The 27,843-nt window shown below is 38.1% G+C and overlaps 1 protein-coding gene across 3 annotated transcripts; it reads right to left on the bottom strand.

Moving 5' to 3' along the window:
* Positions 1-7,617: 7,617 nt before the first annotated feature.
* LOC139947582 (protein GDAP2 homolog) lies at positions 7,618-26,018 on the bottom strand. 3 transcript variants are annotated; one of them, XM_071945528.1, is made up of 13 exons: positions 25,858-26,018; positions 23,974-24,216; positions 22,455-22,597; positions 21,891-22,044; positions 19,080-19,168; positions 18,584-18,660; positions 17,565-17,727; positions 15,589-15,742; positions 14,658-14,811; positions 13,049-13,243; positions 12,486-12,629; positions 11,666-11,754; positions 7,619-10,394 (listed from the first exon to the last, which is right to left on the bottom strand). In XM_071945528.1, the coding sequence occupies exons 2-12, from the start codon at positions 24,132-24,134 to the stop codon at positions 11,698-11,700; spliced, it is 1,491 nt and encodes a 496-aa protein (XP_071801629.1). In that variant the 5' UTR covers positions 24,135-24,216; positions 25,858-26,018; the 3' UTR covers positions 7,619-10,394; positions 11,666-11,697. The 3 variants fall into 3 exon arrangements, with proteins under 3 accessions (XP_071801628.1, XP_071801627.1, XP_071801629.1); XM_071945527.1 differs by having other exon boundaries at positions 7,618-11,754; positions 23,974-24,261; XM_071945526.1 differs by having other exon boundaries at positions 7,618-11,754.
* Between the last annotated feature and the right edge of the window lie 1,825 nt (positions 26,019-27,843).

Below are 27,843 nucleotides of genomic sequence, written 5' to 3'. Positions count from 1 at the left end.
ATAATATTCAGTACAGCCGGGACCAAGAACCACACGTGGTCTTTTTATTTGGACATAAGATCTTACATTATATTATTTTGAAATATTATTCCAGACACAATATTCCGAACATCTTTTATCAGGCATCTGGAAGCACACAAATTCGTGCAAAAATGGCGTTTTTCCTTTATTATTCTCTATTCTCTAGCAACTTTGATGACCAGTTAAGTAAAAAAAAACAATCACAGATTGTTATGCATAATTATGTTGGGATGCACTAGGAAAGAATACTGGTCTTTGACCGTTACCAAACGTGTCCTGTCCCTTAAAGGCAGTGGACACTATTGGTAATTACTAAAAATAATTATTATCATAAAAACTTACTTGGTAACGAGTAATGGGGAGAGGTTGATAGCATAAAACATTGTGAGAAACGGCTCCCTCTGAAGTGACGTAGTTTTCGAGAAAGAAGTAATTTTCCACGAATTTGATTTCGAGACTTCAAGTTTAGAATTTGAGGTCTCGAAATCAAGCACCTGAAAGCACACAACTTCGTGTGACAAGGGTGTTTTTTCTTTCTTTATTATCTCGCAACTTCGACGACCAATTGAGCTCAAATTTTCACAGGTTTGTTATTTTATGCATATGTTGAGATACACCAAGTGAGAAGACTGGTCTTTGACAATTACCAATAGTGTCCATTGTCTTAAAACAAAAACTATCCTTTTTAATGTGATCGAAATGGACCGTAATTGTAAAACCTTGGGTTCTATCCACGTCATTCATGCCCTCAATGTGAAGGAAACAAAATAGAAAGCAACTTTCTATCGCCGGTTGCACAAATCTCTGACAAAACAATAATTAGTATTTCACTGCTATACCTAAAAACATAATCGTCTAGTTTGATTTTTTCACAGGTTCCTCATGAGAAATGCGTTGTGCTCTTCATACCTTCTTACATACGTTCATTTAGTTAAAGCCATTGGACACTTTCGGAACAGAAAAAAAGATCACAGATTTACAAATAAATTACAGGGTTTACAGAAGGTAATGGTGAAAGACTTCCCATGAAATAATATTATTCCATGAAATGCTTTACTTTTTGAGAAAACATTAAATCAATTATTAAATTCTCGATATCGAGAAATACGAAATTATTTTATACACAAAAATGTCATGACACGGCGAAACGTGCGGAAACAAGGGTGGGTTTCTCCGTTATTTTCTCCCGACTCTGATGGCCGATTGAGTTATCAACAGTTTGCTGTTATCATTTTTTAAGAGTTGCCATAAGTTTGTCTCTAGAGTTTCCTTCCTCCATGGTTCTACAACATTTCGGACAGTGTTCTGTCATGAAATTACACACAAACTACACCATTTCTCGTTTTTTTTTGTGTGAATCATTCAATTTTGCCAACCTAAATTATTTCATAACGGAACTTTTTTTTTATAGCCCTAAACTCCCAATCCAAAGGCAACGTACGCATTCGATTGAATCAGTGAATCTGTCAAAAAGTAAACACATAAATTTTAACAAATGAGAAAGTGAATGACGTATGAGCAGGCCTACTGACCCGAAGCGATAAAGATTAAAAACCCACCCATATATCAATAGGCATATTTATTCTATTGTGATTTACATGCCCATTGACTGCGGATTCCAAAGAAAAATTGCTAATCTCTCTATGTAATATAATCATGGATTTGAAGGGCTCAGTTTCCCAGACAAGAGCCCGTGGGTAAAAAATAAGTTAATTCTATGCTCGCATTATCGTTTTTCTATAGTATTATTAGGATGTCGTACATGCGTGCACTCTGTGTGTGGCTTTAAAGTTTAAAGGCACTGCCGGACATGCTACTCAAAATAATTGTCGGTATAAACACTTACTTTGTAACTGGCAACGGAGAGCTGTTGATAGTATAAAACATTGTGAGAAACGGCTTTCTCCGAAGTATAGTTTTTGAGAAAAAAGGTACATGTACAGCCGTTTTTAGAAGCATTTTAATAAGCATCTGAAAGCACACAAAGTTGTGCAACAATGATATTTTTCTTTTAATATTCTCTTGCAACTACGATGACCATTTGAGTCAAAATGTGTACATGTTTGTTATTATATGCATATATATGTGGATAGGCCTGGTCTTTGACAATCACCAAACGTGTCCAGTGCCTCTAAACCGTATAAAAGTTTAATGTAAATCTGTGGACATTTTGTGTTTTGTGTCATACCTAAATAGTACCCTATTTAATATGGCAAACGCTTTGCATGAGCCGTATAACACGCGTCCATCGGGACCAAAAGAGTCGGCCATATGGGATTTTATGTAACAACTCAACATAATGATATCACAGGCCTTCAATTGTGTAAACAATCGTCCCCTTCTATACACACACTCTCGTGTCGAGTCAGTAGCTATGTAAATATTATTCCATTCCATATTGTGTGTATTATTAGATCCTTGGTAAAAAAATGTTTAAACTGTTTTCACGACCACTGCGCGTGGGCAATCTACTGCCTTTGAGCGAATAACTTCTGGTGGATTTTGCTCTTTATTTTCGTGTGTGTGTTTAACTTCGACAGTTGTTGTGAGTGATTTTGTTTCATTGCATTTTGTCATCTAATAAGATATGCTTTTATCATGGGGGTACATTAATCTGTCAATGTTTTTATGCAATGTGAGATAAGAACACAAAACATGACGAAAGACTAAAATGAAGTCTACGTGACGAGTCACTGCTGTTGCATTGTCAAAAGTAGTTCCGTCATTACCAAAATAGAATAACTCTTTTAGCAAACACTACAACAATAAATTCAAGTAGGTTTCCTTAAAAGGAAAAACGTGATAATAATCAACCTCGTATTACCACCAATATCCCCGTTCTCGTTCTTTGAGGCAGCATCTTTCTTAAAACCCTGGCATCGGCACCGTAGCGGTCGCTGACCCCATGTCAAAATCACTTATTAGCTTTGAACTAATTAAGTTGTCGATCACATCTGTTTGTATAGTCCATCCTCATATAATTACCAACAAACGTGGACAATTTCACTTGTCTGAGAAAATTATTTTATAGCTTACATGCATGGCGTATATAATAGGAAATCCAAGGACATAAAGTTTTAGGAGGGAGCTGTTGGAACCAATGACTACATCAGCGTGCCAGGTGGAAACAAAATGGCGTATACCATATCTGAATCTGAATGACATAGTCGGCAAAGCATCATAATTGAAACACCACAACAACTGTTTTTAAAGAGGAAAATGAAGACATTTCAGTTTTAGACGTGAGGGAGGAAAAATCCTATCAGGAAAACCCACGCAGTCTTGTATTAAGGACTGAAAACCCCAATCCCACATGCAAGGCTACGGTCCGGGCTCGAACCGGTGTCCAAAAAAGGTAAACGGCAGGGACAGAAACCACTGAGCCAACAACATGAGCCAGATTAGTCTGGTCTGTTCAAACATAATTATTCCTGAAGTAGCCAGAATGACGTTATATGGAAATGTTTCTTCCATAATCCTTTGCCTGCAACAAATAACTATTGGCAGTCTTAATCTTTAGCAAACATGTCATAGACATTAAAGGCATTGTAACACCTTCGGTAATTGTCAAATACTAGTATTCTCACTAACTCAACTATGCATAAAAGTAACAAACCTGTAAATTGCGAGAGAGAATTATGGAAGAAAAAACACCCTTGTCACACAAGTTGTGTGATTTCAGATGCCTTGAATTCATGACCTCAGTGATATGATATGTCTCGTCAATTCAAATATTTTAGTGAGAAATTACTTTTCCTAAAAACTACGTTCAGAGGGAGCCGTTTCTCACAATGTTTTATATACTATCATCAGCTCTCCATTGCTCGTTACCAAGTAAGTTTTTATGCTAACAACTATTTTGAGAAATTACCAATAGAGTCCAGTGCCTTTAAAGGAGATTTGCTTCGTTATGGTGTCACTTGGCATCGAAGGTGACAGCCGGCAAGATACAAATAGAGACCAAGAATTACTGTCAACATTACAGAACCGTTGCTTAGTTTCTGGACTACCTTCTCAGATGATATGGAGACAGACAATTTCACTTAGCTTTCTGTAGGCACTCGTCGATAAGTTCGGGAGCGAGGCTAAAAAGTGTTGACACGAGGGCCCTCTTTTTAAAGCGGAGTAAACCTTTGGTTTTTTGGATCTTTCGAACTTTTTAATCCTTTAAAGCCATTGGACACTTTCGGTAAACAGTATTGTCCAAGTCCCACACTTCGTGTATCACAACTTATTTATAAAGTAACGAACCTGTGAAAATTTAGGCTCAATCGGTCATCGGAGTGGGGAGAAAATAACGGGAAAACCCATTCTTGTTTCCGCGCGTTTCGCCATGTCATGACATGTGTTTAAAATAAATCCGTAATTCTCGCTAACGAGAATTTATATTGTTTTAATGTTTTCTCAAAAAGTAAAGCATTTCATGGAATAATATTTCAAGGGAAGTCTTTCACCATTACCTTCTATAAATCCTGTAAATTATTTGTAAATCTGTGAACTTTTTTTTTCCTGTACCGAAAGTGTATATGGCTTTAAAGGCAAAGTATACCTTTGGTTTTTGGAACCGTCAGAACGTTTAAACCATATAATTGATATACCATATTAAAGGAACACGTTGCCTTGGATCGGACGAGTTGCTCTATAAAAAGCGTTTGTAACCGTTTTTTATAAAATGCATATGGTTGGAAAGATGTTTTAAAAGTAGAATACAATGATCCACACAAGTTTGCCTTGAAATTGCGTGGTTTTCCAAATACTGTGCGAACTAACACGGTCGGCCATTTATGGGAGTCAAAAATTTGACTCCCATAAATGGCCGACCGTGTTAGTCGACGAGGTAAAAGGAAAACCGTGCAATTTCGAGGCATGTTTGTGTGGATCATTGTGTTCTACTTTTACAACATCTTTCTAATCAACTGCATTTTATAAAAAAAACGGTTACAAACGCTTTTCAAAGACCAACTCGACCAATCCAAGGCAACGTGTTCCTTTAAACTAACCTGTAAAATCTTGTTTCAAAAGGTGGTCGCGTTATTTGAGATATCGCTGAAAATCCGGAGCGAATAATGTCCACATAATAGAAGAACAATCCCTGAATACCCCGACTCAAATTTTGGGGCAACACTAATAATATTATTTCTTTTTAACATAAAATTCAAAAAAATTATAGTTTTTTTTTTCTCAATATGTTTTGAAATCTGCTTCGGCTGTTTGTATTGACGGGCTTCGGTTTCCTTACCCACCCCTATCCTAGACCATGGTACCTCTCAGCTGTTTACAAATAGATACTCTTTTGGAGTGAAAATAACAGTCATGGCAGTACTCAAAGCCTATGGGGCCCTCTATTCATCTGAGTGACGTTCAGGCACGCTTGAGAAGAAATCAGAAAAAGGTTGTAGGCAAGACTGGTATAGCTGGTTCAGTTTTTGTTTCACTTTCATTCATCATATTTCAACCTCTCCCCTTTTGACGAATTTTACTCGAAATGCCAAGAGCGATTTTGCTCAAAAACAAAATCTTATTTTAGTGCCGCCATCCCCCAGAGACCGAAAGGTTATGATACATCATTTCTGTCAAAATACACAGTATATTAGGCCTACGTGCAATATGTGCAATACAAAAAACACACCAACTATGTCATAATAAAAAAAAAATCCCCCAAAACAGTAAACAGATTCTTTATGTATGGCAAGTACAAGTCCAAAGGTCATTGGACCATGCAGGAACAATGGTAATTAAATAACTAATCTGGGGAGCTTTATCTCAGAACAGATAACTCTGTTAAATAATGTCACTTTATAGAATCCAGAAGCGAAACAAAAAACAGTGAGTTGTTGACATAATAATCCAAATCTCAAATGATTCCTATCGACAAAACAAACAAAAACAAACTCGATTTTGTGTTTACTGTCATCAATTTTGACACTGAAAGCTTCCAGGTTATAGCGGCGAACCTTTGATATCTTGTGATTGCTGTCAGTGAACATTGAAATAAATTGCATTAATCTGGATTGGCTGCTATCCAAATGGGAAACGAAACGAAAAAAAGAAGAAGAAAAAAACAAATGAGAAGAGCCCGTATGCATGTTCCAATTCGCATGGTCAAAGGTTTCTGGGTAAATCCGAGTCCAAGTAAACATGACGTAGGCCTTTTCGAATTCACTGCTTCGGCTCCGGTGTGGCGGTTTCAACTTTCCGCTGTGTTCAGTTTTCCGAATGACCAAATACGGTAGCATTGCGTCATGCGATGCCTGCGCACAGCAAGCGAAAGTAGTCCATTTTTAGTGCCGTATTGAGTCGTCCGTTACCCTCCGGTAGCTGTCATGGCGGCGTCCACGAGTCGAGTGCAACTAGCGGCAAACGCGTGGATCGTATGAGTTGTTTTTTTATGCAAGCAGAGTGTGACCTGCCTGAAGTTGTTCCCATGAATACATGTAAAGATAGGACAAGAGATTATGTGACTACACAGAAAAGAATCGTAATATAAACAATGTGGGGTCACTGCTGAGAGAACTATATTACTCGCCAGGGTACTCGCGGCGGTATCTGAGAGGTCACCCGGAAAACTGAACACGCCGGAAAGGTAAAACCGTTCGAACAACGTGCAGATATGACCGACTACGTCACCCGGAAAACTGAACACGGCGGAAGACTGAAACCGCCACACCGGCTTCAAGCTCCGTTCTTCCGTCTGAAGCCCTTTTCAAACAGCCGTATCTTGAAGGGCAATAGTTACATGTAAACCACAGCATAGCAACTTGACAACTTGACAACTTGATAATGTTAATGTCTTATAACTCTTGTTCGGCTTCAAAACTAAGGCCGTGTCCGAAACGACGACTTCGGCTACAGCTACGTCTAGATCAGTGCGTCTACTAGGGTTGAAGAATAGCAGACGCGCGCGATCTAGCCGTAGCTGTAGACGAAGTCGCCGTTTCGGACACGGCCTAAAGACCCAGGACCAAAGCCCGAACCCACATACAGCCTTTACGCTATCCTAGCCCAGAGTACAAGCCCAATAGGTCATAATCAATGTTCATGTCCAGAACCCGAGATTAAGCCCAGGGCACAAGCTCCGAGCGTAGCATCCAAGCTCCATGCCGGCCCAGCATCTAAACTCAAACATAACCCAAGGACAAACACGAGCACAAGCCCAGCATCCAAGCTCAAACTCGAGGACACACACGAGCACCAGCATCCAAACTCAAACCACATAGTCAAATGACAAACACGAGCCCAGCATCCAAACTCAAACCACATAGCCCAAGACCAAACAGTAGTACACACCCAGAATCCAAGCTCCGCGCCCAGAGTCCCAGATTTAGCTCAGAGCACAAACTCAGAACTAAGCCCAAGTGCCAGAATCCTAGCTATAAGCACAGAGCCCAAGACTTAGCATCCAAGCTCGCCCGACCCAAGATTCCAAGCTGCTACGTGCCCAAAGCTTCAAGCCAAAGTCAGGCTTCAAGCCCAAACTCTGGTAGCGCATTGAGTTCATATACTATTTTGAGGATAGGCCAAATAGTGTCAAGACCATGAAAGAATGGTATACTGCAATGCTAGAAAATGTTTGTAACAATCCATATGGCTTATATTCTTGAAACAAGGTGTTGACTTTCTGTTTATAGTGACTCAATAATGATAAGCAAATTTAAAGACACTGGACATTATTGGTAATTTTCAGAGACCAGTCTTCTCACTTTGGGTATCTCAACATATGCATACAAATAATAACAAACCTGCGAGTCCTCAAATTCTAAATCTGAGGTCTCGAAATCAAATTCGTGGAAAATTACTTGTTTCTCGAAACTACTTTACTTCAGAGGGAGCCGTTTCTCACAATGTTTTACACTATCAACTTCTCCCCATTACTCGTTACGGTTGTATGCTAATAATTGTTTTGAATATTTACCAATAGTGTCCACTGCCTTTAAGTACACACAACAACAAATTCAACTGCTTAGCAGAAATAAATGAAAAGCTTTAGTAATTAAACTAGGAAATTCTGAATTTATTAATCTGAAAATATTGCTTCTTTTGATTAACTATCTAGAAATATTATATATGTACAACTACACAAAAATAATGATTAAAAATTAACTGGGAACCGTTCTCACATGTTAAATTAACTGTTATAAAAAAGGGTTCAATCTAAACGGGAGCTTTCAGAACTAAACAGCAGAAAGGCAATCAGAACCAAACATTAATATTGTTATCGAGTTTTCATCCAGTTTTGAAACATTCCAAGAGTGAAATCAAGTTGAGAAAACATTACATACAAAAAGTCCATTGTAATTAAAACAAATTTACAAGTTTTGTAGCCATAGTTTCTGTGTAACTGTCAAAATCGATTATATAAACTGAAAAGCTATCAGAAAAGTATAAAATTATAAGCAAAATATTTCGTAATTAATGGCTGATGTCATGTTTCTGTTGGCACAGGGGCCCATTTCATAGAGCTGCTAAGCACAACAATTTGCTTAACATGACATTTTGCCTTGATAAAAACAGGATTACCAACCAAATGTGCACGTGATTTTCCGGATAAGCAAACAACAGCCGAATACTAGTAAAAAACAATATGCAACAAATGAAAATTTGATTGGTAATCCTGTTTTTATCAAGGAAGAAATTTCTTGCTAAGCAAAGTTTTGTGCTTAGCAGCTATATGAAATTGTGCCATGTCATTAGTAACTCCTACATTGCCCTGTGTTATATATGTGTCACAAAGGCCTTGAATTACCATGAAGCAATGTCCCTGTTCCCCTGGTATTGGCCTTGTTGCCCCTTCAAAGGTTTACAGACATTTAGATTTCTCAATGGAAGTGCCCTTTGCAAAAATGAAAACGCCTTGCCCTCTCAAAGATGAAATTCCAGGCCAGGAAATGCTGTTAGTTTGAAGCTGCCATTACTACTTTTTAAAGAAATGGCAAACATAATTTCTACAAACAAGGGCTACAGTCAAGGCATACACAAGTTCAAGTAATCTAGGGCACTGCTTGAACTTTCACAAAGGTCATTTTAAGGTCATACGTACAAAACAGGGACGATTAAGGGAACATGTCAAAAGTTGGGCAAGCTCTAGATTCAAAAACAAATCTTGTTACTGGGTTTAGCTTCTCAGATATTAACAGATCCTTCATCAGTCATATGTCCACATCCCCAGCCGTGACACTTACATGTAACCATTGCTTCGTCTTTCGAATGGGATGTAAAGCCGTAGGTCCCATGTGTTGTATAACGCATGTAAAAGAACCCAGTGCACTTATCGAAAAGAAAGGGGTTCACCCCGGTGTTCCTGGCTGTGGCTGCTGAATGCGCCGTAGCACCTTGTAAACCATTATAAGGTGCTAAATAGTTGGGTCTCAGAATTCATCACTGCAATAACCTATCTTTCTGAAAATTTGTGTATACTAACTGCCTTGAGTACCTTGTTTGGTAGATACGTGCGCTATATAAGACTTTGATATTATTATTTTTATTATCAGTCATATGTACACCATCATTTTTGCATGTCAATTTTTTGTTCATGCCAATATAGGACAGAATACAAAACTATGACTTTTTGGTTTTATCAAAACATTTATTGTACACCAAGTGAAAGCTATGAATTTGTTAATTATATTTTGAAGTAGAAATTGATTGAATCTTTGAAATATCTAGTAAAAACATACGTTTGTTTTAATTGTATTTTTTTTTAACAATATGAGGGCTGGTGCTTCAAAGAAATATGAAATACATTTTTACTTCATGATACAGGCGATCCTCGCATATTTTATATTCTCTTACAAAATAACAAATGCATAGTAACAGCATCTAAATTAATACTTCGTGCATCAAATGATACAGGAAAATACAAAACATATAAAACAAAACAAAAAACAGGTGACAGTTTTGTTTCAAGCCTCAAGATCAACATGCGAAGATACAATAATCTAGGTAATCTAAGGCAAACAAGTTACCGGGAATCAATGCCGATATCACATGTTGTTTAAAGGCAGTGGACACTATTGGTAATTACTCAAAATAATTATTAGCATAAAACCTTACTTGGTAACGAGTAATGGGGAGCTCTTGATGGTATAAAACATTGAGAGAAAAGGCTCCCTCTGAAGTAATATTGTAGATTTCGAGAAGTAATTTTCCACGAATTTGATTTCGAGACCTCAGAATTAGATTTTGAGGTCTCGAAATCAAGCATCTGAAAGCACACAACTTCGTGTGACAAGGCTGTTTTGTCTTTCATTATTATCTCGCAACTTCGACGACCAATTGAGCTCAAATTTTCACAGGTTTGTTATTTTATGCATTCATGAGTTACACCAAGTGAGAAGACTGGTCTTTGACAATTTCCAACAGAGTGAGTCCAGTGTCTTTAAAGGGAAGATAAACTTTGGTTATCCCTCTTATAATTAACAGCAGTGAAAACTTACTTGGTTAGAAGAACAGCAGATTGCGATTAGTATTAAGTGTTTTGGGAACCATAGCACTTTGAAGCAATGTCACTAATGTGGTTATGGAAAAATATAAGTTTTTATTATTCCCAAAAATTTGAATCTGAGAAAAGTTACTGTCACAAAGATTTCTCTGACTTTTCTTCCTACGTGGGTAAAATCATTCTGGATTTTTCGGCGATATCTCAAAGACATAGCCACCTTTTGAAATGGAATATAATAACAGGTTAGTTTTATTGTATACTATCTCTATTTCTATAGGATTAACAAAATTGAACACTTCCAAAGAGCAAAGGCATAATTTCCCTTTCAAGGCGAAATTCTCAAGAAGATGTTCTTGAGGGCAAATGATCAAAAACTAATACTAATAAAAAACACTTTTAAGTATCGGCCTGCACTAAACCTCTCGCGGAGTTCTTTTGTAAATTTCTGGATCTGTTTTAAATAGAAGGTTTTTTACATTTATATACAATTCGACACATTGTTTTCATTTTGTACAAAATGCTGTTAAATTCTGCCAGTTTTAAAATGTTCTAGTCCAAATGCATAGGGGGCCTTCAACACTGTGAAGCCCCCCCCCAAAAAAAAAAGAAAAAGAAAGAAAGGTATTTACAAAGTAACTTTATACTTTCTAGATTGCTTTCTTATAATAACAAGTTTCAAAAACCTACTCTCCATTTTGTTAATCTGATGTTGCCACCACCATTCCTATTAAATATATTAATTTTTAGATTTGTAAATTATTAAATAAGTTCACTTGCAATAAACATTGTTGCAGCAGATGATTTTACATGTAAAACCAGAGCGATAACCAGATAAGAATTCCATTATTTAAATATCTGTGATACAGGTTTAATTACCGGCTCCTTTTGGGTTCATAAGCTTATTACACTATTTCATAGAACTGCTCAAGCAAAATAAAGTAGCTAAGCAAAAAATATCATGCTTACGAGAATAAGGTTATTAGTTAAAGTACCATGTCACAAGCACCATCTGTGACTGGTATCCTGTTAATTGTTGCTCAACGTAAAATCGGGGGGCAAAATTGTCTGCCAAAACAGCAGTATAAAATATGGCCCTGCACAAAGTCAAAGTAGCATTTTCCATTTGGGTGAAGGGCGCCCTCTAGAGGCTAGGCACATACAGGATTCCTTGATGACATCATCATTGCATTGATTTGGTTGTCTCACCTTACATTTCTGTCGTCGTAGAAACGGTTGAATCACAAGCCCTCGACCTCTGACCCTTCCTCTGGATTGAAGTAACTGTTACCATTGACCTGAGGGTTCGTTAAAGGAACATAAAAAAATTGGTAAGAAGAAAATAAATCGCAGATTTACATAAAACTTACCACTCTAATGATGATGATACAATCCTATATATAGGATTCGAGGCATTGCATGGTGAGGTATCAATGTATATTTGGTTTGCGGTAATACCATGTGTGTATCTACTTGCCAGGTAGAGTTTGTTCTTAGAGAGCTGTCTTGCTTTATTCTACTACCGCGGAGTAGATGTTCGGGGGTTTGGGAGACTTCTCAGTTCTGAAAAGAACTGTCCTGCTTTTTAGCTATAACCCAGGCGGATGGTATAGAAAATAGGCTGGGACTACTAATTTAGCTTATAGGATCGTAATTAACTGTACTACCGCGGAGTCAGTTCTTAAATTAGTCTCAAAGTTTCAACTAGCATGCTCTAGTCATAGTCAGGAGACTAGTCCCAGCCTATTTTCTATACCATCCGCCTGGGTAATAGTTAAAAAGCAGGACAACTCTTTTCAGAACTGAGAAGTCTCCCGAACCCCCGAACATCTACTCCGCGGTAGTAGAATGAAGCAAGACAGTTCTCTAAGAACTAACTCTACCTGGCAAGTAGATACACACATGACATCGTGTTATCACAAACCAAATATACACTGATACAACTGTAGTAGAAAACATTCCTTGGAATATTTCTGTCTGAAATGTCATATTTGATGAGAAATAAATAAAACTAACGTGGCTAGCTTACCTGCATGTCATAGTCCAGGACGAATGGAGGGATGTCCAGCTGATCTGGATGGATGGTGTTGTAGAGAAAATGCACACCTTTCAGGCTTTTCACTTTGTCCTTTATACTGGACGCTGTGAATGTGGTGAAGTACCATGACACTAACTGTAAAGGGGGGCAATGGAATAAAGAACACCATGATTACACTAGCTGTGAAGGGGGTGCAATATAACAAAGAACACCCCGACACCAGCTGTAAAGGGGGGCAATGGAATAAAGAACACCATTACACTAAGTGTAAAGGGGAGCAATATAATAAAGAACATCATGACACTAACTGTAAACACCAACTGTAAACTGGGCAATATAATTAAGAACACAATGACACTTGCTGTAAAGGGGGGCAACATTATAAACAACACCGTGACACTAGCTGTGAATGTTTTGCAAGAGTTCAACTCGCACCTTGCAAGAGGTCAAGAGTTCAAACTTGCACAGCTCAACTCTTGTGAATTGTTCATTGCAAATTTGTGACGTAAATTTCGCTTTGCATTCAAACTGGGCTTTACTCTGGACAACCTTACCCTGGACCAGAACGTTGGATGCACAATATAGAAGGCTCGGAGGAATTTTCGGTATCGCTTATCGACGGCGTGGTAGACTTGCCTCAGCCACTTCAGCTCAGGCTGGTTCTTGGACGAACTCATCGTGTGGAAGTAGATGACGACGAAATCCTGGTTGACGATCGGATCCAGAACGGAGATGAAATAGAGAAACGCCTGACGTGAGAAATAATAAAGTAGTTTTTTTAATCCCGGCACAACCAAATTTACATTTATTGGTAGAAAACATGAATGGTAATAATAATAACAATAATAGTAATACCAAAACTGATATATGTAGCGCATTGGTAACAATTATTGACAGGCTCTGGGGGGGGGGGGGCCTGTACAAAAGGCACTCGTCAAAAACTAAGCAGGTATAGTTGTATGGAAAAATTTAAAAACAAGAAACTCAATTATAACAATAGGACTTACAAGTCTGAAACACATTCAACCTGTTAGTAATTATGAAAAAGCAAGCAATGATTGTTAAACTGAAATATCACTTTTTATAATCTGGATAAACAATCATACAACGACAATGACAAAAATACAATTTAAAAAGATTAAAATGGATTGAACAATGTAAATTTTAAAAACAGAAGAATAGCAGAGTGACTACAAAAAATGACGATAGTTTTGATAAAGGGTGGCATTAAACAAAATACACATCATAAATAGACGAAGAACAATCAAAATTTGACTGTATTTGTTGTTCTGTGAAGACAAGCCTCAAGTAAATAGACAAACATTAATGTAACACAACAAGCATAGAAAATGGTTACATATCAATACATTTTAATTCATGAATACAGACAGGATGAATCAAATGTAAAGGTAGGGGTAGGATAAAGGAAAGTTAAAAAAATGGCTGTTAACGTTTAACAGACCATAGCCGTTAAAACCGCTTGTACCAAAATGCCCATAGCGGCCACAGATGGCCACAAGGTTTTAACTACTTCCATTCACATTAGAGGTCAAGTAAAAGTCATTTCTGGATATGAAATTTTCCTATGTAGTATCATAGAGTAGTAGTATGTTAACATAATATCCCAATTTCTAAACACAAAACTAAATTTTCTGTTTAATGCTATTTCTGTTGACATTTTTACAGACAATGTACGCAATCTCTGGGCGTTTTGTGATGATTACACAGAAATGAATGGTCTCTAAAGGTTTAAACCAACAGGGAACGAGTCGAAATCCTGGTTCATACTTCATGCGAATGCGAAGCGAATTTGACGTGAATTTGACGTCACAACCCTCCTTTCGCAGCGATATTCCAGGTGAGTTGAACAGAGTTGAACTGCTGCGAATTTTTCGTTGCGAATTTGTGACGTCAACATTCAAATCGCATTCGCATTCGCAGGAAGTATGAACCGAGCTTTAGTGGTCCGGCTGGCTCTTTGAGTGTTTCTCAACCCTACAAATAAACCACTGATTTTGCTTCTTCAAGTTACACTCTCCCTCTGTATCAATCTATGGAGAGAGCACATGCGCTGTAACTGGTTGAGAGTTCATAATTCTCAATACAGCCACAGGCCCACTTTTATCACGACCACAGGGCCCATATATAGTCATAATTACGTACCTTTTCCAGATCTACGAGGGTAGCTGGGAAGTTCCTGGCCACAAACACCACGATGGGTCTGCCGTAGATATCCACTCCCGACTGGTAGATGCAGCGGTGGGCAGCGATATCGGATAAGTCCTCCGTCTTGGCCCTCTTTAAGAACTTTTCATACCTGCAAACATGGAGTCACAAGACACAAAGATCAGTGGCTTCCCTTAGGGTCTTGTCACACGAGGCAACTTTTACAGGCAAATGGAGGCAGCCAACTGCAGTGCATGCTACAAGACCACTTTGGTAGCACATGAGTTAATTTTCAAACAATGTTGACTCCGAATTCCTAATAATAAGCCATGTGCGATTTAGATTTGAATAATATAAGTTATCACACAAGCGCGAGTGGAATACGGAAAAATATAGCGCTTCTGCGTCCCATATCCAACTCGGCCGTACGCGCTATATTTTCCGTATTTCCACAAGCGCGCGTGTGATAGCGTATTTATCTTCAAGCAAACTTGGCGCGTGACATAGAACACACAAGACGCATGGTAGTGATATTAGCCGTGCAATATAGGTTTTTACCACCACTCCATTCTGCGAATCTGATTGAAGGATTAGCGCGTACTTGAGTCTGGTCGGCGACCTAGTCACAAGTTATCGCTTACATTTAAATTCCTCAGACTCTCGAGACAGTTGCTATGTCAAATGGTTGGGGGGCAAGCTTTTGTCACAAACCATGCTACCATTGTGCCATACACATTCACTCAGAATTGTGTTCACTGTCTCTTACGTAATGACGCAAAAGCTTGCCCCTTATCATGTGACAAAGCAACTGTCTCTATAGTCTGAGGAATTCAAATTTTAGTGGTAACTTATATGATCAAGCACGCCACTGTACCAGACAATATTCAAATCTGACACGCAATTGGTTAATTGAGCAGCACAAACTCACCTTTTCTTCTGCTCTTCATCGGCCGTTAGTCTGGACGGTTTGGCGAGGACTTCTCTTTTCATCTTGTCTGGATCGGCCTGCATCGAAGTAAAGGAATGGTTTCCAATATCTGGCTCGTCAACATCAAGATCCTCGTCAGAATTAGTCCCATTTGCTGGAAAAAAAATAATAAAAACAGGTTGTCATTGAATGCTAATAATAATTCGAGAGGCTATTAGAGTAGGATTTGAAGTATAGTGGGAGTATAGTTAGGTGAGGTTTGTGGTAACAGCATGTGTTAATTTCTTTTGAGTAGTGTTGGTTCTGCAACAATTCTATCAGTATATGCTCTGATCATCTTCAGGACAAAGAAGATGACAAAATAAAAAATAAAAATTATTACATAACTGATTGTATTACTAAAGCGCCCTCTACATCAGAGGATGTTTGAGGGCGCAAATTACAACAACAATTCCTAAACGATTATATCAAAATACAAACAAACCAAAGGAATACAGATCCAATACAGATGCAAAGAATTGTTTCTTTTTTAAACTTTTACCTTTACCTTTACCTAGACACCCTTAAAGCCATTGGACCCTTTCGGTTCAGAAAAAAAATAAAAGTTCACAGATTTACAAATAACTTACAGGGTTTACAGAAGGCAATGGTGAAAGACTTCTCTTGAAATATTATTCTATGAAATGCTTTACTTTTTGAGAAAACAGCAAAACAATATAAATTCTCGTTAACGAGAATTACGGATTTATTTTAAACACATGTCATGACACGGCGAAACGCGAGGAAACAAGGGTGGGGTTTTCCATTGTTTTCTCCCGACTCCGATGACCGATTGAGCCTAAATTTTCACAGGTTTGTTATTTGATATAGAAGTTGTGGTACACAAAGTGTGGGCCTTGGACAACACTGTTTACCGAAAGGGTCCAATGGCTTTAACAAGGGTGGGGATATAACAATATAATAAACACAGCACAAATTATGAAGGCTAATTATGAAGGATTTGAAGCATAGTGGGAGTATGGTTAAGTGAGGTTTGCGGTAATCACTTTTGAGTAGTGCAATTTTTCTATCAGTATGCTCTGATCTTCTTCAGGAAAACAAAGGAGACAAAATAAAAAGCAGACAGGGGGGGGGGGGGGAACATAACAGTCAAAAAACCAACACAGTTATGAATGAAAAGCCAGTCACGGGGGTAACATAACAGAAGAAAAAAAAAGAAAAATAGCACATTTATGAATGAAAAGCCAGTCACGGGGGTAACATAACAGTAAAAAAAAATAGCACATTTATGAATGAAAAGCCAGTCACATTAACCCATGTATATGACCACAAAGCAGAGCCGGAGACCAAAAGTGTTTGATTTTCCCCAGAGAAAAAAACATCATGGCACAGGAGGGAACAATCACACAACTCTACTCACATTATGGTCTTAACCGTTTACCAAACCATGGCCACATTAGTGAGAGGCAAGCGTTTTAAATTACCTTAAAGGGAAGGTACACGTTTGGTAAATGTCAAAGACCAGTCTTCTCACTTGGTGTATCCCATTATAACCAAAAAATAACAAACCTGTGAAAATTTGGGCTCAATTGGTTATCGAAGTTGCGAGGAAATGATGAAAGAAAAACCACCCTTGTTGGACGAATTTGTGTGTTTTCAGATAAGAACAAAAGACTTCTAGCTTTTAGTGAGAAATTACCTCTTTCTCAAAAACTAAGCTACTTCAGAGGGAGGCATTTCCCACATGTTTTATACTATTAACAGCTCTCCAATGCCAGTCAGTTTTACCCAGTCAGTTTTTACCAAGTCAGTTTTTCAGTTAATATTGGTTTTGAGTAACTACCAAATGTGTACCTTCCCTTTAATAACCTTTCACTCCTGAGCAGACGATAATATTATTTGATATACATTATACAAATAACACATTTATCAAACAATTTTTCTTTCAGACAAATGACTGTCTCATTGGTACCCACTTATTTCTTTGTTGATAGGGTCCTTGGTTATCCTTATCTTTCGTTCCGGGTTGACTGGCTCCCCGTCATCGTTACCGACGTTAGCTGGGAGTAGGTCTAAGGCCCATAACTCCTCATCTTTATTCCGTGGGAAGTAAAGCCGTAACAGATCATGATAACAATCCTTAAAAAAAAAAATCAAAAAATGCGAATTAGAAAAACACGTTCAACAATAGCGTAGCAGGTCTGATAGATGAAGGCCATGGAACTGCCTGATAATTCACGGAGGCAACGAGGCGATTGCCTCCATGTCTCTCCGTCATTGCTTTGGTGCCCTTAAAATGCTCCAGTACGAATTTGCAATTTCATTATAGGAAGCCCTTTACCAAAAAGAAAATGCCTTGGTGCCCTTGCCCTTTCAAAAACAAAGCATACAGGCCTGTAACAGGTCACACAGGATTTGAAATTAGCAGTCGCCAAATGTGAGGAAAAACAGCGTCGGGTGAGCCAAAACTCTTCCTTCACTAGCCCATCACGCGAGTCAATTTTTTTCTACTCTTTTTTTCAATAGCTTAGAGTTACATTTAGTAGGATTTGAAACTTTGCCTGGTGGAAATACGATAAAGAAAGGTTTGCGGTAACACCATGTAGTGATAATCCATTAGTGAGTTAGGGTGGTTCAGAAGACCAGTCTTCTCACTTAGTGTACCTCAACATATGCGCAAAATAAACAATCTGTAAAAATTTGAACTCAATTGGTCGTCAAAGTTGCGAGATAATAATGGAAGAAAAAACACCCTTGCCACACAAAATTGTGTGCTTTCAGAGTCTTGATTATGAGACCTCAGCTGAGGTCTCGAAATTGATTCAAATATTTTGGTGAGAAATTACTTCTTACTCAAACACTACATTACTTCAGAGGGAACTGTTTCTCATAATGTTTTAAACTATCAACATCTCTCCATTGCTCATTGCCAAGTTAGTTTTTATGGCAAAAATTATTTTGAATACCCTGCCTTTATAAAGACTACTACAATTACCTCATTTATTCCTCGTATGACAAACACTATTCTTTCAATTGTATTCCCGTATTTCTCAAGAAATCTTCTGATGGTTCCTGAGATTCAAAAAATACAAATCATCTTTATACACATATTATTTGAGTTTGAGTTTAGGAAGATCTAACACAAATAACACACAAATAACACACAAAGTTATTGTAAGATAATGCACATGACCACGTACAGATCACGCGACCTTTGTTAACAAAATGAGCTGCATATAGGAGAAAACCATTGTATTACTCTATAGTAATTCTACTTTGTGAACTAACTCAATCGGTCATTTTGAGGAGTCAAAAATTTAAATCCACAAATTAGAGTGCCGTGCTAGTTCATGACGTATAAAGAAAACCGCACAATTTTGAGGCATATTTGTGTGGATCATTATATTCTGCCGATCCAAGGCAACATGTCCCTTTAAAGGGAAGGTATACATTTGTTAAACTCTGGTTTTATGGCACCCTGGGTGACTTACTGATTGCAATGTGGGCAGCTTCTTCTGGTGGATACCCTCTCTTGACTGAATTAATGGCACAGACGGCGAGCGTACGAATCTCATGCTCTCTGAAATCAACAAAAATCAATTTATTTGTTTAATGTTTTTGAGCAATGCAAAGGTCATAGGTTCGAATCCCACTCGAATGATTTGCTTGTGGTTTTGTTTTTTTCACAAAACTCGGTACAGCACTGACTATACAGTACTTAGAGCCATTGGACCCTTTTGGTAAACAATATTGTCCAAGGCCAACACTTCGTGTATCACAACTAACATATCAAATAACGAACCTGTGAAAATTTAGGCTCAATCGGTCATCGGAGTCAGGAGAAAATAACACGCACGTTTCGCCGTGTCATGACATGTGTTTAAAATAAAATCTGTAATTTTCAATATCGAGAATTGATATTGTTTTACTGTTTTCTCAAAAAGTAAAGCATTTCATGAGATAATATTTTAAGAGAAGTCTTTCACCACTACCTTCTGTAAACCCTGCAAGTTATTTGTAAATCTGTGAACTTTTTTTTTTCTGTACCGAAAGGGTCCAATGGCTTTAATACACATCAGTGTAAGGGTAAAAAACAATTACTACCAAACTTTATATGCACGTAACTGGAACATAAATAGAGCCTGTGTTGTCAGGTCTCCCTGGCTGTACATGAAAAGATTAACTCACACCCAGCTACTGCACAAATGCTCTCTGCATAGATATGTAGAGAGGGAGCGAGCGCATGGTGAAAAATTCTATTTTCAGCCACAGGCCTACTTTGATCACGGCAACACAGCCCCTTTAAAGGGAACGTACACGATCGGTAAATACTCAAAACAAATATTAACTTTAAAATTGACTTGGTAACGAGCATTGGAGAGCTGTTGATAGTATAAAACATTGTGAGAAATGGCTCCCTCTATTAAAGTACATGTAGCATAGATTTTGAGAAAGAGGGAATTTCTCACTAAAATTATAGAAGACTTCAAGCCAAAAGTCTTTTATTCCTATCTGGACGCACACAAATTTGCCAATAAGGGTGTTTTTTTAATTTCATTCATATCTCGCAACTTCGACGACCAATTGAGCTCAAATTTTCAATTACCAGTTACCAATAGTGTCCACTGCCTTTAATATCTGTATGAACAGCATTTAATACCTTGTTTGTGTCTTAATCTTAGAATAAGATCATTCAGTTAATTGTAAATAATTTAACATGAAAGGCCATTTAGGCCTAACTGATCTACTTTGTTAAGTGCCTAGAGATAACTTAATATTAGTCACTATATAAATCAAATATTATTTTAACTAAACATTATTTTAGTCGCCGACTTCCCTCTCCATAATGCCATACAGTGTATAAATCAACAAGTCAAAAGCTTTGCTGCTATTTTTTGGTTTTCCACCTTCTTCAGAAATACGGCCAGCAGGAAGTTGTAGACTTCCATTCAAATCAGGAAGTGCTGCGAAACCCTGCACTGCACGCATTGCATATCACATGACAGTGAATAGGGAAGTCACATGAGGAGTGTCACATGACAGATTTGTATCTATTTCTTATTTACCCTGGGGAAACCTCTCAGTCAAACACTTTTTTTTTTCAGAGGTGCCCAGTGACTACAAACACATCAAAATTTAAAATTGTATTAATAAATACCTTGGATGGTTTCAAGTCTCTGATTGGTCAAAACCCGGTCACGTGTGGGAGTGTTAACGGTGGTATAAAGACCGGCTTTGGAAAGTAGCGAATAAGTGGCCACTAAATCAGCATACATTGTGTAAACCTTGCGCGTTGCACTTTATCTCACGCTTATTTATATCCCTGTTAGTTTCATTGCAACTTCGCGCACTTCGCGTACGCGCGCTGAAAATATATCAATTTTGAGTGCGCGCGTGTAACATGTGTGCGCGTTTAAACTGACGACGCCGAGCTCGTGCGCGCGTTTTAATGCACAAGGAACAGCTATCGTCCAATCATTTGCCTCCTTTGACCCTAGTGAAGGCGCTGAACAGATTATTGTTTCAAAGAGTCACTGGTCTCAAAGATCAGTAATGTGATTAACGCACGAAAGAGATGGGAACCATCAAAAGCTCGAATATGGCCCCTGAACCTGTCTGGAAGTGCCGCCGAGAGAAAAGTTACAAAATTTGGACAATTTTAGCCGTTTAATTCGCTAAAAAAGGTATTTATTAATGGGAATAACAGTGTTCGTACCCGGTCTTCACTGTGTGGTAATGACCTTGGTTGGTGGCTGGCGCTGTTAACGGACCTCGCCTCCGGCTCGGTCCGTTAACAGCGCCAGCCACCAACCCGGTCATTACCACGTAGTGAAGACCGGGTACTCGCACTGTTATTCCCTAATTAACAGATGATGACATTGCAACTTCAATCTTTACCAAATAAACCCTGCCAAGGCCGCTTGTATAAATTTAGTTTTGTATTTGAACAAACAGGTCTTTCTCTTCAGTTTGGGCTGTGTTGCCATACATGTTTGTAGACAATCAAACCATGAACACAGGGGGTAAACCCCCTTCTCTTTTCAATAAGTGCACTGGGTTCTGTTACGTGCGTAAATCAACGCATTGGACCAAACGGCTTTATGTCCCATACAGGAAATCAATTAAATTTCAAACGTTAAACCAATGTTTGTATAAGAGAGATTGGCTTTTGCCAGCTTCATTATTATATCCCCTTGTGGGAGCTTCGCTGAGTTCCATTGACGAGAACATCATCTAAACAAAAAAACAAAAAAACAAAAACAAACAAACAAACAAAATCACTCCCAACGGACTCCACTCACCTGGCAAGGTTTAGGACATTTCGGTAGCAGTTATAGAGGGCGCTCTCCGCTGCTGTGCGATACCTGACGTTGTAGCGTGGGCCCACGGTGTGTAGAATGAATCTTGCTGGCAGGTTGTAGCCTTTACTTAACTTGGCTTCACCTGTTCTACAACCTGTCAATGTTCAAACAAATAGTTTTGTTATACCTTGGTAACAAATTGTAAGTTTGATTGGTTGAGAGCCTTACACGCGGAGGGGAACTTTAGTTTTGTAACCTGGTGTACATTACCTTGATCATTCAAAGATGGTTGTTTTCCAGCGCTTAGTACGAAAAAGCTGCAGTGAAGAATGGTTTTGTTTGAAGATGACAACAGAACTTTGAGAAGAGAAATAATCACGTTACGAGGTATTTACAAAACAATTGTTGCACGCTGTGACGGGGTCCATGGCGTTTTGTACACCCTCGGGGGAAAATGGCACCCGAGGCAAAGCCGAAGGTGCCATTTTCCCCCACGGGTATACAAAACGTCATGTTGCTTTAAGGCTAAATGACAAAATAACCCACATTATTTCTTACACTTACATTTTATCTTCAACTGTAATTCGTTTTGTAAATTTGGACCGGCTAATTGATGGATTTTTTCTGAGAAAGGGTTTGCTTCGTTGAGACGTTCACTTGTTGGATGAACAAGACCCATGACATTAAGAGCTGTTGGGTCACCTTCCCTGGAAATAGAGAAAATATTAATGTTGAACAATTAACCCAAAATAAGTGATGGGTAGCCATGTTTGGTATTAGTCGGGTAATTGCAACAATGAAAATAAAATGTACATGTAGCACTTTAAAGGCAGTGGACACTATTGGTAATATCTCAAAATAATTATCATCAAAAAAAACTTTCTTAATTACAAGTACCGGGAAGAGGTTGATAGTATAAAACATTGTGAGAAACAGCTCCCTCTGAAGTAACGTAGTTTTCGAGAAAGAAGTATTTTTCCACGAATTTGATTTCAAGAACTAAGTTTAGAATTAGAGGTCTCGAAATCAAGCATCAGAAAGCACACAACTTCCTGTGACAAGGGTGTTTTTTCTTTCATTATTATCTCGCAACTTCGACGACCAATTGAACTCAAATTTTCACAGGTTTCTTAATTTATGCATATATTGAGATACACCAACTGTGAAGACTAATCTTTGACAATTACCAATAGTGTCCAGTATCTTTAAAGGGTTTTGATACCTTTTGTAGATTAAGTGTTTGGCAACGAAATCAACCCCTACTCAATGTGAAGGGAGATGTATGTAATATAACTTTCAGCTCCATTAGTCATCAATTAAAAAAGAAAAAGGAAAATCACAGAGCAATGTTTTCAGGAGAGTCGCGTTAATCCGATGTACATTCTAAAATAATTGTTGTGCCATTGTTTTATTCATTTCGTACAAACTACAGCACCTCAGTAAGCAATATTCTAAGGGAAGCTTTCTCCATAAATTGTGTAAAGTAAGTTTAATTTAAATCTGTGGACGTCTTTTGTGTTTTGTGTCATACAAAAAGTACCAAAATCCATTTGACTAACTAGTAATAAATAAATATCTGCAATACATATACAACGAATAAAAACAACTTCAACCAAGGTTTAAATACATACACAGTCTAATCAAATAATAAACCAAAAGGGGAACTGACTGCATAAATATTTCTCTCTTTATGGTCGAACAAAGACAAATTGATTTGAGCAGAATTTGAGTTTATGCCAGCGCTCTGCCAACAGAGCAGTCAATTTGTCTTTGTTCAACCCCAAAACAAGAAAAAACCATAAATTTTTTCAAACATTTTATTGTCATAGTTTTAACGTGATTCTGGGTTTTTGAAAAAAACGATGTAAAAAAGAAAAAAGACCGTCTGGACCAGTTAGCATCGATTCATTAGTCCCACTTTATCATAAATGCTTCACTCCACCCAGGAGTACAAATGGGTACCGGTGAAATCTGGGGAGTTACTGTCCGGGGGAACTGAAATATTATGTCGTTTACTGCCAAGAAGCCGGATATAAACACCGACCTGATGAGCCATATTGGCTCGGTACAGACTTCTACTTACCACACACAAATCTTCTCATTCAGAGAAGTGTCAAAAGGAAATCTTGACGTCCTGGTATCCTCCTTAGCGACGGTGTACTGAGGCACATCTTCCTCTTCTTGGCCCCATGTTGGTAACGATGAAATGTCAACGACTTCAAGTCTCTGGCCAAGTTGGTCCATGGCTAGATGTGGTGGTCACGATTCTGGACAAGATATTTTCCCTTGTCACGAATAACAAAAACTTGTGTTGCGCAAATGTCACCTGGATTTTGTGGAAAGTTGAAACCAAGTAGGTCGATAAGTGTCACTGAAAAACATTGTTACTCATTAATGACATCTAAAAACGCTTAGTTTTAAACAAAAAAGTAACAACATTGGAGACCTAATCAGGTGACAGTAGTTAATTACAACATGTACTAGCCCTGGTAGGATGACAGTCAGTGCCACTGTCGCGTTGTATGCAACGGAGGAGTCCAACCTTTGCTACATCATGTACATGAATCGCTGATGAACAACAGAAGAAAGAAAAACAGTTTCAAAAACTTTCTTTGTGTTGCATATAAAAAAATAGACTAATTTAAACTTGAACAAGATGAGATTCACAATTGTGGTAAGCACTTTATAAGACTAACTTCTATTAAAGCCATTGGACCCTTTCGGTTCAGAAAAAAAACTAAAAGTTCACAGATTTACAAATAACTTACAGGGTTTACCGAAGGCAATGGTGAAAGACTTCTCTTGAAATATTATTCCATGAAATGCTTTACTTTTTGAGAAAACAGCAAAACAATATAAATTCTCGTTAACGAGAATTACAGATTTATTTTAAACACATGTCATGACACGGCGAAACGCACGGAAACAAGGGTGGTTTTTTCTGTTGTTTTCTCCCGACTCCGATGACCGATTGGGCCTAAATTTCCACAGGTTTGTTATTTGATACAGAAGTTGTGGTGCACAAAGTGTGGGCCTTGGACAACACTGGTTACCGAAAGGGTCCAATGGCTTTAAAGGCAGTGGACACTATTGGTAATTGTCAAAGAATAGCCTCCACAGTTGGTGTATCTCAACAATCATGCATAAAATAACAAACCTGTGAAGGTTGAGCTCAATCGATCATCAAAGTTGCGAGATAATAATGAAAGAAGAAAACAACATAGTCACACGAGAAGTTGTTTGCGTTTATATGGTTGATTTCGAGACCTCAAGTTTTAAATCTTAGGTCTCGAAATCAAATTCGTGGAAAATTACTTCTTTCTCGAAAACATGACTTCAGAATCAGAGGGAGCCGTTTCTCACAATGTTTTATACCATCAACCTCTCCCCATTACTCGTTACCAATATAAGTTTTATGCTAATAATTATTTTTAATAATTACCAATAGTGTCCATTGCCTTTAATTATTAAACAGAAAATGTACTGGAAAAGTTTCCGTATGGCGCCACCACTTTTTCATTCGAAATAAAATAATATAGTATCTAATTTACCTGATTGACATATCCCTTTTTGTAAAAATGAGTGAAAAAGTGGTGGCGCCATACGGAAAGTTATCCAATGTACTTTTAGCCACAAATAAACATTAGAAAAAAGAACGTTTTTTGATGACGGATAAACAAAATTTAATTTTAATGATAAATCCCCCCCCCCCTCAGAAACAGTCAAGAAAGAATCTTAAAACCCAATATATTACCACTTATTTATACTGACAGAGTAGATACACAGAAACTACCTCCATTATATTGAGTTTAACATGTCAGAGTCTACTCCCACCACCAGGGCCCCGCCGATAACAAACACACAGATTGCCCGCTGTGTGTGACGATGTGAGCGCGAGATACGCGATAGCGAGTGATAAAAACACGGAATCACAGACAACATTGAATGAATGAAGACAACTTTGTACCTTTCTTCACTGCAATTCTGCCACCATATCCAAAGCTCTAACACACCCCAACGTATACACAGAGTATCTGCCAGCAAGCTAACACTAAATTTGGTGGCTACCATTTAATGAAATCATTCAAAATTGCGTCATTCAAGACCAACAAAATAACCATAGCATTCGCGCAGGAGTCAAAAATAAAAATACTGATTTCAACACACATGACAGGCAGTCTGGTCTCCAAGTCGCACTATGCGTTTATCTGAACAAACGGAAGGGGACTTCCAAGCGGACAGACTATTTCGAAGTTACAAAAGACCCGGATGCCCGTCAAGGAAACTTTTTAGGAAGTTCAACAAGTTAAAATTCGAGTCAATCAACCTTTTCAGATCAAGGACAAAACCTCTTCCACAAATGGGCGTATTTAACATTCTGTGATTTGATTTTGTTTAAAATAAAGCCAAGGCTGAAAAGATTTGTCTTTATTGATATAGGCCTATTTGATAAAAAGCAGGATTTATAGAGATTAAAACTAAACTAGGTCACTTATTGCTAAACAGGTGTGCTGCAGTATGGTAGGGTGGAGGGTGATTGGGGGGGGGGCTTATAAATACAAACAAAATAATGGTAGCATACCCCCACCCCAAGTTATTGTAACAAAAATTAAAGAACTAAAAGTTGTTTTATACTTTCCATACTTTTTTATACTAATGTAGAATGTACGCACATAACATGACGTGTAAAACAGTATCAAATGGATTGTACAGAATTTTATTCGTCAAGGACATGACAGTGACATTAATGGTGTTACATGGCTCCCCCAACTACATGTTCAATAATGGCTTCCCCAACTACACGTTCAATCAAAATTGTGCGTCATTGAAATGCCAACATATTATCCTAGATTGCACCAGAGAGCATATACGGCCTCAACTTTCATTGGGGCCCTAAAGCGGGTCCTGGACCCCTGGCGAAAATTGTTATGACAACCGATGTCCCCCCCCCCCCCCATCTTTCAAGACAGATTGATGCCCATGAGTGAACACGCCCTAAAAACAGCTTGCATTAAATCATAAACTACTCGATGGTAGAGAGGATCAAGGGTGTGTTCAAGGGTTTGAGATGGGGGGGGGGGGGAGGGGGAATGTTCGGGGATTTGTCTAAGGGGCGGGACCTTCACATATCAATGACCCTTTCGCTTTACAGACCTCAATTCCTATTGCCCGCTTGCATCATACCCAATCCTTAGGCATTTCCAGTTCCATGTTGCTTTTGTTGTTGTTGGGGGGGGGGGACACACCCCTCTCTCTGGATCTATACCAAACAAAAGTAATTATGGACACAAAACACAGCTATCATACAAGCCTTTGTTGTCAGTTCCTATTGTTTTATTCATAATAATAATCTGAAATCTCTCCAAACCACTGTATAACTTTATGAACATTCTGCAAAATAAGGAAGTTTCCATTTATATTAAAACCATATCAATCACTTCATTGTCAACTTAGTGCAAGTTTAAGCACTCCCCCAACCCCCAACCCTGTCCCCGACCCACCCCCTCTAAAAAATGGAAGTACCTTAAACTTGAAACATATTAAAAATGTTGCCCTGCAATATTTTTTACTGTTTCATCATCAACTTCAAATGTTGTGTTTGTGGTATGTTTTTGTTATAGCACAAACGATCTCGAAATATCAATAAATATTTCCAGAAATAATATCTTTTGTTAATTTTTGTTCTGAACTAATACAAACTACACATGCATGATATTTGAGTCCTTGGAAGCATTGTAGGAACATTTCATTGAGAATGGTTGACCTACATTATATGTATTCAGATCACAACTTTCAAGACTTTTCCAAAAGGCAAAAAGAAATCGAAAATCAGACTAAGGTAGAAATAATATAATTCCTGAATAATAACTAGCTTTGATAGTTAAAGACACTGGACACTATGGGTAATTGTCAAAGACCAGTCTTCTAACTTGGTGTCTCTCAACATACGCAC

This window comes from Asterias amurensis, chromosome 14 (assembly GCF_032118995.1).
Source record: "Asterias amurensis chromosome 14, ASM3211899v1".
Classification (NCBI taxonomy): Eukaryota; Metazoa; Echinodermata; class Asteroidea; order Forcipulatida; family Asteriidae; genus Asterias; species Asterias amurensis.
Note: the sequence above shows the minus strand (reverse complement) of the source record. Positions and strands in the feature narration are given on the sequence as shown.

Excerpts from the sequence above, each read along its gene's own strand:
- LOC139947582 (XM_071945527.1), bottom strand. The coding sequence starts at position 24,134 with ATGGACCAACTTGGCCAGAGACTTGAAGTCGTTGACATTTCATCGTTA. Across the intron at positions 22,598-23,973 it reads AATGAGAAGATTTGTGTGTG|GGAAGGTGACCCAACAGCTC; the intron begins GTAAGTAGAAGT and ends CTCTATTTCCAG. Across the intron at positions 17,728-18,583 it reads TCATACGAGGAATAAATGAG|GATTGTTATCATGATCTGTT; the intron begins GTAATTGTAGTA and ends TTTTTTTTTAAG.